Genomic DNA, 13,453 nt, shown 5'->3' on the forward strand with positions numbered 1-13,453 from the left:
TGGCACCCTGGGGTGCCTTGGGGGACTTGCAATGGTGTCCTGGGTTGGTGGCCCATGACCAATTCAAGTTTTTTTATGTCCATTACAATAGTCAAATTGTGGACAAACAGAAGGTAATCCTGTCCATTACCACATAACTGACTCTAAACACAATTTATTTAACTTAATATTTGTTTCAGACTTTCTCAATAAGAAACCTTCAGCCTAGGGGTGCCACGAAAACATTTCTGATGCTTCGGGGTGCTGTGATTCAAAAACTTTGGGAACTCCTGCCATAGGTCATTATACAGACCTTTGAAAATATGTAATTCATTCGTACCAGTGAGATGTGCTGTTCTGGAAGTGTTTATATATATCCTGTCCACTGGCATAGCAAATTGTCCCTCGCACCCCATAGATACGCACTGGGAAACTTGCAAAGTCGACATTACTGTAAGTGCTCTATTTGGGTGCAGCCAAGCATTGTGGCTGTGCCCTGCACGTTGTATGGAATAGAATGACCCCCATATACTGTCCATTTAGCATGTAGTCTGAATGCAATTTTTAACTGTTATGAAAAGGGTAGTAAATGAGAGACAAAAGGCATCCTCAGTTTAACAAAAAACACAACTTTAGGCATGCAGGTGGCGCTATATTTCCAATTTTCATGTTCTTCGGCTTACATTTTATTATAGGTACAGTAACTATTTCCACTGATTATAAAAATAAAAATGCTTTTCAAGAGGAAGTGGTTTTAGAGCTGCTAAGAAAATAGAATATTTACAATATAATCAAAATTCACAATGAAAGCGAACACATCTAACATTCCTTTTAATCTCCTCTGTTGTAATTAAACAGTGACTCAACGGCATCCCCTTATCCATTATCTTGTTCTTCATAAATGCTATTTGTGATATTAGAGCAAAGGTTCACAAATGTCATTAGGAGTTTCATGATCTCAACTCCAAGCATTAGCACTGGCCACCTGACCAGTGACGTTGCTGACCTGGCTCAAGCACGCTGAAAGGGGTCTCAGCTGGGTTGCATCTGGTTTGAAGCCATGTACAAAATCATGGATGCAACGGTTTTCAACCATGGATATTACCTTTTGGACCGGTTTTGTGAACCTTTAAATCTATATTACACATTTAACCTTAAGTGATCTAGTCACAAGGGATGTGACTACAGACCAGTGAATATATATTCATTTGTCAGAATCAAATCACACATTGGAATAACTATAGAGAATGCAGGGGATCTGGCTACTTTGGGGGGAGGGGTACAAAAAAAAGCAAACAAATCCATTGCACATTTCAGCAAAATCAAGCCACTTGAAGTATCAAGCAATACAAAAACAAGGACAAATCGCAATTATCATATGGTCAGTGGAAATACTGACTCGTAAGTGGCGAGTGCAGATCCACGTCCCACCTTGTCAGGATTTTGGCGGTCGGGATTCCGGAGTTGGGATTTTGAACGCCGGGATTCAGACCGCCGAGATTCCATACCGAATCCAGAGGGAGAATAGAACCTGTGGCGATCGAACCGAGCAACAGAAACCGCAGCATGGCGAGTGCAGCGAGCCTGCAATGGGCTTCTTTGTGCTCGCCCCCCCTGTCGGTGTACCAGCAGTCGGGATTCCGATGTCGGGATACTGACCGTCAGTATCCCGATTGCCAGACCACCATAGCACACCCATGTGGCTACAATGCTAGCTTCTACCGAGTGACTAAAGTTGGGTTCTGCATGGAATGTTAATGTGAAGCCAGAATTTCTGTCACTCAGTTTGTGTGAGAACCCATTGGCTGTTCTTTTCTATACATCCATTTTTCATTGTCAGAAATTCTATGTCGGCGGTTATGTCATTATGATGAATAAAAAGGTTTGCTTGGCAATTTTCAGACCAATTCTGACAAATTCGCTTAGCATTCAAAGTGTTAAGTCAAATGAATAGCCTGTGGTCTACCTTCTTGGTTTTGTAACGAGTGACTTTTTTTACATAACAGCCTAAGGGGGGTATTCAATCCCAGGTCAGGTCATGTCAGTACATTCCAACAACCGTGACCCTAGCCCGTTTTCGTTTTTATATACAGCAAATCGGCAGGCAGTATTTAATGTGTTGCCTGCCGATCGGCGAATAGGGGGTGTGTCCACGTAAACAGCCGTGGATTGTCGAGATCCGGCCCTAGTTGCGACTATTCACAGCCATTCTCGGCAAAACGGGGCTGTTATTTTTAAAGTTGGGCCCGTTCTGTTGATCTGCCTCCATTTTTGTCGGTCAAGACAGCATTAAATAGGCGTCCACCGGAAATAGCAGCGGCCGCCTATTTAATGCTGGCTTGACACTCAATACTCCCCTCAGTCCTTCATTTGTTTATATTTTATATGTGATTGGAGTGCACTCCTGAAAATATTTTAATTAAAAAGTATATATTGTAATTTGTTGTGTTTCTCATATATGGTACAGTCGTACCTCTAAAGGTGACAAACTTCTAAATGTTACCTATTCATGTATGACAATGTAGTGGTAGGAGGACTTTGTCACATTCACCTTTACATTTTCGGTGCTGTAATATGAGCGCTATCTTTACTCTGCAAACCTAGTCACAATGTTATCATATATTAGCTAAAACTGCTGTAAATCACTCATGTTGTAATTACATTTTATCTCACTTTGGAACATCAATATGTTAAGCTTCCAGGGGAAATTTACTAAGAATACGAATACCATTTTTCGTATTCGTATTCTTAATAACGAATGAATACAGCTATTTTAGCCGTATGCAAATTCGTATTCCAGAGGGGAATTTACAAAGCAGTCAAATACGACTGCTTTGTAATCCCCGATGGCGTATTCATTCGTATTAGTGGCTGTATTTACGGCGTGTATATACACCAAGAGTTACCGGGGACAGCACCAGGCTTCAGCCTGGGCAGGTAAGTTCTGGAGGGGGGGACCCCTTCGTTGGGTGGGTCCCCACTCCCCCAGCCCAGCCCAGGCTGACTGGTCAGTAGGGTTAATGTTTTGGCCGCAGTACCTTATATAATAAGTGTCCCCCGGCTGTGACATTACCCTGCTGCCTGGTTGGGCCTGGGGCTGGTTCTTAAAATACGGGGGACCCCTATTCATTTTGACCCCCGTATTTTGGGAACCAGACCCGGCCCTGGAGTTGATTTTAAGAAATGTGTGCAGCGAAATGCGTCTTTAAAGATCCATTTATTGCTCCAAACAGTGAGAGCTCTTGGGAACTGAGATCCACCTTAATCCCTGACAACCTCAGCCACTGCTGATTATGGCGCAGTGGAGCGTGCAGCGGAGTAACAGAGACCTGTACCCGGCTTGCTGAGAGCACCAATTTGTACTCTAAGCCGCGCTGTCTGAAAATTCAGAAACCTCAATGCGCTGCTGATCAGGGCACAGGGGAGTGTGTGCCAGAGGAGCGGAGAGACACACACCTGGCTTGTAGAGAGTGGCATCTGTGCTCCAAGCCTCTCTGCCCACAACTCCGGGATCTGCCCACAGCTGCCGTACCGACTGACATCTAGGTGGCTCCCGGCTGTACACCAGTGCCATCGTAAACGGATCCTTGCCATACAGCAGGACGGCTATCAGGGACAGTGTGGATAAACTCCATTCTTCACAGCAGCGCTGGAGCCTTTGCTGATAAAATCAAGCTAAAACTTTTTTGCAACTTGCCAGTAAAAAGGACACCCGCGGATACTACTACCCACAGCCCTGTACATAATCATGTACACATAGTGCCCTCTGGCTATTACTTTAACTAAGCCTCTATTGTAGTGGTTCCCAACCTGGGGTACTAGTACCCCTGGGGGTACTCTGCAGACCAGTTGGGGGTACTTGAAAATAATATTGGTAATGGCGGACGATGAAAAGGTCTTTTGATAGCTGAAGAAGACCCATTGCCATGGAGACAAACCATGTTGTGTCATATGCCTGACCAGCAATTCACTGGGAGCTTCCCATGCTGCCCTCCGACATCAGCACTCATCTGCCCAGCACTGACAAAGGTGGAGGAAGCAGCGGCATTAATCCTACCGGTGTTGGCGGGAATCCTGAAGATAATACACAACCAGTGTCTAGACACAGAAGGGCATGATTCATTGCTGTATACTACTCCTCCGCTCCTCCTTAATATAAGGACATGCATAAGGATCCGCATACCGCTAAGTACTGTCCATATTTCAAAATGAGAGGAGGGGGTACTTATCAATGAAAAGCTTAATCAAGGGGTACGGGAGAGAAAAAAGGTTGGGAACCACTGCTCTATTGCAACAAAATAAGTAGACATCCATCTGCACCATATGTAAGTGAAAAATTAGTGACTAATTAATACTACTAATAAGGGCACGTGGACCCCAAACTCATGGAGCTAAACTCCGCTAAATGTGGAATTAAAGCAATAAAGACTAACCAATTGGTTTGTAGAAATTTTCTAGGCGCATTTTGAGCATTTAAAGGTTTTTAGATTAAATTGCATAGTGAATGTGATATATTAATTGTGATTTTTTTGTAAGGTATGTGATTTGTTTTAATAAAAAATTGAGTGTTTTTTACTGTTAAATTGTTTCATTATATATATATATATATATATATATATATATATATATATATATATATATATATATATATATATATATATATGCCAAGCGCCAACGTTCTTGTTTCCTTTTACCTAAGCACTGGGCCTCCTTTGCCAATGCCTGCTATCTTTGTTTTACTTTCAGCCCCAGACAGTGGACCTAGGGGGTTATTCTAATTTCTTTGGTCCCTCGTACTTGTGTCTGCACATGCGCAGAAGCATTTCTGTGCATGCGCAGGGTGCGAATGGGCATGAGGAACTACATGTTTGCCGACCCATGCAGGGTAGCATTGGTCAGCAGTGTGTGTGTGTGTGTGTGTGTGTGGGGGGGGGGGCACAGTCCATGGGAACACCCCGCGTTTTATGGGCATTTTCATGAAAACGCTGGGCCTTCCCATGCATATCTCTGGGTGGGATGCAGTTAAAATCCCGGCGGTCGGGATCCCGGCTTTCAGAATCCCGACGCCGGAATCCCGACCGCCGAAATGCCGACACATTCTCCCTCCTGGGGTGTCCAGGAGGGAGAATAAATTAGTGTGCCGAGCGTAGCGAGGCACCGGGCCCGCTGCGTGGCGATCCACGTCCCCCCCTTGTCGGCATTTCGGCTGTCGGGATTCCGGCGTCGGGATTCTGAATACTGAATCCCTCTGGGTACGGGGGGCGGGCAGCTGATGTCAGGGGTCCCAGTGACATCACTGAACGATTTTGTTAATTATATCATTCAGCATTTAAGTGCTAGACAGTGTGTACCCAGCTTTAGAGTGATAGAAAAATGACTTGAAATCACACAAAAAATATGGCTGCAGCCCTACTGCAACATTGGCCACACATCCTATGTAAGCTGTCCTGGGAATCTGAAATTTGGAAACGTGATAACCCCACAGGATACCCATACCAATGCTAGGTAGGCCCTACTACTGGTCATTATAAAGGCTACAAATAAATATAATCGGCGGGGATGTTTTTAAAATGTTCTATGTAACAACAAAACTGCCAGGAGTGCCATGCTATCTGAAGGGCAGAATGTGGGGAAGAGAGAGCATCTAGTACCGTGCTTCACCTCTGGTGACGGGAACTCTACCGTGGTGGCGGCACAGCAGCATAGAGTCATTGCTGCCTATGGCACAGGAGGGAGGACTCGGAATAGGAGGACAGCGTCCGTATTTACCAAAAACAGCGAGTGGAGACTAGTACCGGAAGTACATAGTGCAGCGACACTTCCGTTTCCTGCTGGTGTTAGGTGTTTCCCTGTCCGCTCGGTACGCGCTTGTGGAGCCCGTGGGCTGCGCTGGGAGACATGGAGGCCGGCATATCGGTGAGCCAGTTGCATGTAGTTCGTACTAGACTCGGCTCTCTCGGGCTCGGACTGCGCTAGTCAAATGCTCTAGGCCAGTGCCGTTAGAACTACAAATCCCAGCATGCATTAGCGCAGGCAGGCTCGGACTAGTAGTTCCCCAAATGCAGTTACAGGTTGCCAGCCTGTGTACCCGAATTACAGCGAGTTGGGTGCACGCTGCTGTATGTTAGAGCGATACCTCTTATGTATCGTTGTATGGTGCTCAGGTTATACACCCGCATTTCTATTTAGCGGAGAAACAATAACAGGGGAGACTACTGTAAATGGAGACTGACGCTCAAGTCAATAGGCCAGCTGCACTAATATTGAAAAGTGATAAAATGGATCATGATAAACCACCAGCCAATCAGGCCCTAACTACCATGTCACAGGTTGTGTTTGAAAAAAATGACAATTAGGAGCTGATTGCGGTTATTTTACTCTCCATTTCTGGGGTAGCCAACCCTAGTCCTCGAGAGCTACCAAACAGTGCATGTTTTGCAGGTCTCCTCACAGAATCACAAGTGAGATAATTAGCTCCATCTGTGGATCTTTTAGAATGTGTCAGTGATTAATGAGTGCAGCTGTGCAGCAGCTAGGTTGTCTGGAATATGTGAACTGTTGGTAGCTCTCGAGGGCTAGGGTTGGCTACCACTGCTCCATTTTATCACTTTTCAAGGCTTAGTACATCTAGCCCTCTGTGTGTCTCTCTCACACACAGCAACAACAAAACTAATTAATACACTGGGCGAGATTCACCAATAATCGCCGGCATTCGCATAGTTAATAATCGCATATGCGATTATTAACGCAAAAGCGATGCCCAGCGATGTGCACCGGTCCCCCCCTCCCTGCCCAAACCCTTACACAGCTGTAAGGGCTCCGGTTCCTCCTCCCTGCACTCAGAAGTGGTGCAGGCAGGAGAAAATCACTGGCCCGGGCAGCACAGCAGGAGGCTGCCCGGACACAGGTGAGGGGGGTGAGGCGCAGATCGGCGGGGGACGCAAAGGGAAGCCCATAGGCTGCCATGGGGTTACGCCAAATAGGAACTGGCGTAACCCTCCACAGCGAAGACCCAGCAATGGGGCTTTGCTGCATATGAACATGCGAAAACTGGGTTTTTATGGCATTTTTAGCTTGCTGAATCTCGCCCACTATATGAAGAGGCTGATTCCTAAAGCGCTAACATGTGGGTGCATGTTTTCTACTGGTGGCGTCTGAGGAATACACTGCAATCTGAAGATGTCCTGAAATACTGCATTAATGACAGTGTTCTGATAAAACATACAGGGTGAAATTTAATAGGATAAGAGATTTGGTTAGAAATTTCGATTTTTTTTTTTTTTTTTTTTTTTTTTTAAGGCGGCAATCACTGCAAAATCAAACTGGTTTTGCAGTGTAAATGATTGCTGCTTTTAAAAAAACCTGGAGATTTCTTACCAAATCTCTCACTTTCTGAACCTCTCATCCTATTAAATCCCCCCCCCAGAGTGTAGGGCAGAGGTTCCCAAACGCGGTCCTCAAGGCACCCCAACGGTCCAGCTTTTAGGTATATCCATGGCTCAGCGCAGATGCTAAATCAGACTGACTGAGTTACTTATTAAGTCACCTGTGGCCAAGGATATACTTAATACCTGGACCGTTGGGGTGCCTTGAGGACCGCATTTTGGAACCTATGGTGTAGGGAGTTCCGCAACACCTATGATCCTAAAGCTGGTTTAAAACTTGGTTCAGCGAAGTGTGGTAAATTAAAACATCAGGGTTATGCATTTAAAATATCCCACTCTTCCCCCCAGCTGGCTTTCTGGGCATTTAATACAGAAATGGCTTCCCCTGTCGCACACCGCGATCACAACCTATATCGAGTATATATCCTTAATTAATCCGTAACTTGATCTGGTTCAGATGTGGGGCTTCTTTTTTTCCTCTTATTTTCTCTTATTTTCTATTTTCTTTTTCTCCAAAAAGGAAGTATGAAAGAGAAAAAAAATAGAATATGATATAGTATGTTTTCACAGGGTCATTAAATGGTTACGACCGCCACCTTAGATAGAAGTGGGTTTTTTATTAGTTCAAAAGGGTAGCGTACCCTACTCACACCAAACAAAAGATGTGCTCCTCACATAAAGGTTTCTTTTATCCATAAAAAGGGCCGCAATTCGCTTCAAAACGACATGTGACCTCTCCTGTTGATATTTCTTTCCCAGAAAGCGGATATACCTTCACCCAGTGTATCTTAAAGAGATATGGAGGGGGACGTACCCCACTTACACAACACAGCGTATTTTCAATCCTATCTCGGTTTCTTTATAGAAGTTCCCTCCTCCCAATTTCAGCCTTTTCTTTGTTATATCAATGTGTATATATATATATATATATATATATATACCAAAAGAAAAGAGTAAAAAAAAAGTGCTTTAAACGTATAACAATTTTTATTTGCCGTTTTCCATTTTATTTGCCATTTTCCACACATCACCGTCACACATATGGGAGAAACGGTATCAGTGCACATATCACTTCTACCCCATAATGGTGGCTCATACATCTACCCATCTATACTCGGGGCCTGTGAAAACGATCAGTAAGTCTGGTATTATTTTAAGTGCAGCACATAGCCATCCTTACTCTCGGCCATAAGTAATTTGCACCTTAATGAATCAACCGCTTAGTGTATTATGCACTACCTACACAATTTTTTTTATGAGGAAGAAAAGTAGTATTTTTGTATTACATGTTTTGATTGTAGTTTTCCCATCATACCTAGCTACTAGAATACATACATTTACACTCATTGGTGCATGATTTGGAAATCATATGTATCTCAACCAAGGGTTTGGAGACCACTGTCTTCTACCTGGTAAATATAAATGTAGCACTACTGGTGGACTACTAGCACTTATGTATAAGCAGCAGCTCTCTACCTCTGAACAGTTAAAAGTAACCTTTTAATTTTTTTTTCTTTCCAGAGCCCTGTATTTGTTCCCTTTAAACGTCCAAATGAAGAGGATTTAAATGCTATGGAAGGAAAAAGATTATGCCCTATTGACCCAGACATTATTAAAAAAGAAATAAAAGAAGATGAGGATGAGCCTGTCAGCTGTGAAGAGGCATGGCTAAAGGGCTTTGGTTTATACAGTGATGATATGACTCAGTCAAGTAACCATTCAAATGCTGCTGATATCAATTTGAATGCCTTTGCAGAAGCAGTGTTAGATTCGAGCACAGATTTCCATTGCCAGGTAGATGAAAATACAACAAAAGTTTTTGATGTGGATAAGCCGTTCCAGCCTTCTGCAGAACTTGTGCCACCACAGTGTTTTGGAAACAGGAAGCTAAGGTTCCAGAGCACTTGGTACACAGATTTCCCATGGCTTCACTACAGCCCTCACTTGAAGGCTGTTCTTTGTTTTACTTGTGGAAAAGCTGAGAGTATGGGTCTTTTGGGATCATCAAGGAGAAGGGACTCTGTATTCACAGTGGTAGGGTTCTCTAACTGGAAGAAAGCTCGAGAAAAATTTGGCTCTCACCAGAAGTCGAAGAGCCATGAGTTTGCTACCTGGAAATTAATGCATGCCTTACAGAACCAAAAAAGAGAAGCTGCGTTGGAACAGCAGAGGAAAGTTAGACAGGCTATTCCACCTCTTTGTCTTAACAAACTGATTGGTGCAGTGCGTTTTTTGATTCACCGAGGTCACACATTTCAGAACCATGAATCAATTGAAGAGAGTCTATTTGAACTTTTGAAATTCTTAGGTCAAGACAGTGAAATGTTCAAATACTGGCTCATGACTAATCAAAATTTCACTAGCCCAGAAATCCAACACGAAATAATCGGCTTAATGAGCCATGAGATCATAGGTTTAATTACAAAGGATGTAAACCAAGGCTCAATGTACTACTCGGTGATTGTAGACCACATTGAGAATTCTGACTTGCAGCAGCTGAGCCTCTGTTTACGATACTTGGACTCCGACATGAATCCTCAAGAGGAGTTTATTGGCTTTCTTGACCCCATAGAGGAAACTGGTACTTCTGCTGCAAATCATATTTTAGAACTTCTAGATCGACATTCATTACCTATTGATCTGCTTAGAGGAATTGCATTTGAGGTATCTTCTACCTCTTCCCTTTGCTATATGGAATCGCGTGCGTTGCTTAAACAGAAACAGCCTTTAGCCATGTTTGTACATTGTGGAGCTCCTTGTGGTAGTTTCTTGACAAGGGATGGTTGCCATGCCAGTCCATTTCTGCAGCAAGCCTTATATTCTGTAAATGACCTATGCAAGTTGTTCAGCAAAACACCCAAGTTCAAATTTTTCTTTTCTGAAGTAATGCCAAGTCTCATTTGTCAGACACGATTTCTGTGTTCTTCAAAGTGGTGTGTTAACCTGGCAGTAATCAATACTGTTATTCAGCACTATGGCATAATCCTAGAAGGCCTTAGAGAAATGCAAGCACATACTGGTATTTCTGGCGTAAGAGCGAATGTCTTGTTACGGGAATTTATTGAAGGCAGCACAGTTGTGAGTTTGCTCATTATTAGGTCAATCATGGAGTCCCTCAATGTTTTAAACATTAATCTGGAAGAGCAGGACAGGCTTATGTTGAGTACCCTGAAAAAAATAAGGCTGGTAAAAGAAATACTGGTGAGGGTGCGTCAAGAAGTTTCAGTGTTGGATTTAGTAAAACAAGCAGAAGACTTTGTAATTAAACTTAACCTGTTACCATTAACCATTCCACAGCAGGGACTGCTATGCACTCAGAATCTGGAGACCATGAATCACCAAGTTACTCTGCCTAAGGAGGATTTTTTCAGAAATGAGTATTTGAAGGTGCTGGATTCTGTTATCTCACAGTTGGACAATAGGTTCCTTCAACAAGGTTTTATTGATTACTGTCATCTGGAAGATGTGCTGCTTAGCACAGGAAAAGGAGAATCGGACAGTGTTATTGAAGAAAAACTGGGAATCCTTTCTAAATACCCAGAGTTTAATGTTCGGATGCTAAAGGTCCAGTTGGAGATGTTTGCCCATAAAAACAGCTACAGCTCATTGCCAGAAGCTGTAAGTCTTTACAATTCCGTTAGTCCTGAAGTTAAGGAGTTTTTCAGTGAGTTGGGTAAATTCCTGAAGCTTTTGCTCATTATTCCTGTGAGCACGACGGTGAGTAAGCAGGTCTGCTGCCCTTTCCAGAGACTAAAGACTTTGTTGAAGCTCACAACCACTGAGACTCGGTCAAATGATGTAGCAGTTTGCTATGTCAATGAGACACGCTTAGACAACCTGTGTGTGGAAACTGTTGCACACAACTTTGTTCATGGTTTTTGATTATTTTAAGGCTGTGTGTCCTATTGGAACTTTGGATGTGGCTAAATTGCAATTGTACGGCTTAGTGGCAGTTTTAATTATGTTTGTACTTCTCTTATTGTCCAGCTTTTATATTTTTAATGTGAAAATTGTTTAATTTCAGCTTTGTTACACATTCTATAGTGATGATTGCTTATGTGAGGTTTCTGATTTTTTAAAGGTCTGTTAAGTCATATTACCCATGCCAGTCATCATTGATATATTTCCTCTCTGGTTAGATGTATATAATTTAATGTCAAATATTGAATGGAAATTGCTGATCTTATCTTTTTTAAGTATGTACCATAACTTATTGCTTTTTATTTCAAGATTAAATGTTAATTCTATTTTTTTTTCTTCATAAACATTAAATCGCAATATTCTGCACTACATCTCGATGATTGGTTGTCACACTAAAAACAAATTACTTATCGGATGCATTTATTATGTTGTCCAAAAATAATAGTTATTTAAAAACAACTTATTAGTTAATGAATAGAACCCAGCAGTGTAACATTAATTGGCTAATGAGCGGGATGTTTTGGAACTAGGTGGTAAGAATCTGTGTAGAGGGACAGGATCATCAGTATGGTAGTGCCTAAATCCCCATAACACAAGCAGGTTGTAGAGCATTGTAAAACGACAGTGCTAAATTGACTCTGCGCTGCAGTGTTCAGAGAGCCAGAAGGTGGTATCTAGTGTATATACAGTAGGCTTGGCTGCTGATTGCATGGCACTTAAGCAAACAAAGTTGATTGTAATATGAGCTTGAAATCCTTTTTTAGCCTTGCATGTATCCATGGTGCTATACAGTCGACACACCTAAGGTCGACATGCATTGGGTCGACCACTGAAGTTTGTCATGGGTATAGGTCGACGCCTCAGAAGGTCGACATGGGCAAGGTTGACATGGGTTTTTTCCTTTTGTTTGAGCCGACATATGCCGACAGGTGGTATTTTAATGCCCTACCATCCACTAGGGCGTGGAGGGAGAATAAAATAGTGCCTGAATCATGGTGAGCAAAGCGGTGCACCGATACGGTGTCCATGTCGACAGTGTCGTCATTCGGGTCAAAAACTGCTAAAACTCCATGTCGACCTAATGTTTGTGTCGATCTAATGACCCTGTTGACCTAACCCCATGTCCACCTTCTGTGGTGTCGAAATAAGACCATGTCGACCTTAGTTGTGTCGACCCCATGACCCTAACCCTTCATGGGAGATAAATGGCTGTGCATGCTCTGAGAAAGATGGTTTTAAAGATTGCATTTATTAGAATCAGTGAGAGACAAATGCCTTCATAGAAGATACATAATGTATAATACTTTTTTTTTTTTTAGCAAAAATAAAATGGAAAATGGTAAAAAAAAAAAGTTTTGTATAACAAGACATTTTGGTTCACACACTTAATGCAGATCTATAAGACTATTATAAGTGGCAACTTCTAAAACTATACAGACACACTTGTATATTGTTATTTAGTATATAACTATCCCAATACAGTCTTTATTCTATTTCTATTGAGTTTATACTGTATTCTCAGATCAGTGAATTTTATGTAACTAACTCTTATCCATCCATATAGCTGGTCATCCTCAATTGATTTGGTATGCATATATTTAAGAGCCACTGTACAGTTAAAGCCCAAAGTTGTCATTGGGACCAGGCTCGAGCTGATGCATCACCAAGTGATCTAGTAAGGAGCACTATAAGCACTTGACCCTAATATGTTTCTGACTTTAAAGGAGAAAACTGAAAATGGCCTGAATTATTAGCATTTTTTATGTGTAAATGAATAATTATAATAAATGAACTTTTTACTTGTTTCAAATTTGCTTTTTGTTCATGGGAACATTATCCTCCCCAAAGTATCTCTCCTTTTCTCTCCATTACAGACTGTTATCAACAAGAATATTAGTTTTTTTTCCTTTTAGCCTATGGTAGATGCTAGGACTATGGATATGCTGGTCTGGAGGACCCTGGCACCAAGAAGATAACTTCTTTAGAGAAGTGCAGCCTATGGCTCCTCCCTGTCCTTAGGAACCAGTTTTCTCTTGGTTCCTGAGGTAACAGGGCGTCTTTTTAGGAGTAAACTGTTTTGCAGCCCTGAAAATCTTTTTACACTGATTTTGTTTTTATTATGTTTTTCAAAAACGTAGGCTGTCAGTACCGTGGCATGCTTCACGGTT

At 42.3% G+C, this 13,453-nt stretch overlaps 1 protein-coding gene across 1 annotated transcript; it reads left to right on the plus strand.

Annotated features, from left to right (window-relative positions):
- Positions 1 to 5,762: 5,762 nt before the first annotated feature.
- On the plus strand, positions 5,763 to 13,069 carry LOC146081222 (zinc finger MYM-type protein 1-like). Its single transcript, XM_083189330.1, has 2 exons — positions 5,763 to 5,895; positions 8,886 to 13,069. The coding sequence occupies exons 1-2, from the start codon at positions 5,878 to 5,880 to the stop codon at positions 11,244 to 11,246; spliced, it is 2,379 nt and encodes a 792-aa protein (XP_083045456.1). The 5' UTR covers positions 5,763 to 5,877; the 3' UTR covers positions 11,247 to 13,069.
- Positions 13,070 to 13,453: the final 384 nt, after the last annotated feature.

The sequence above is a fragment of the Crinia signifera genome, chromosome 1, assembly GCF_055691185.1.
Source record: "Crinia signifera chromosome 1, ASM5569118v1, whole genome shotgun sequence".
NCBI lineage: Eukaryota > Metazoa > Chordata > Amphibia > Anura > Myobatrachidae > Crinia > Crinia signifera.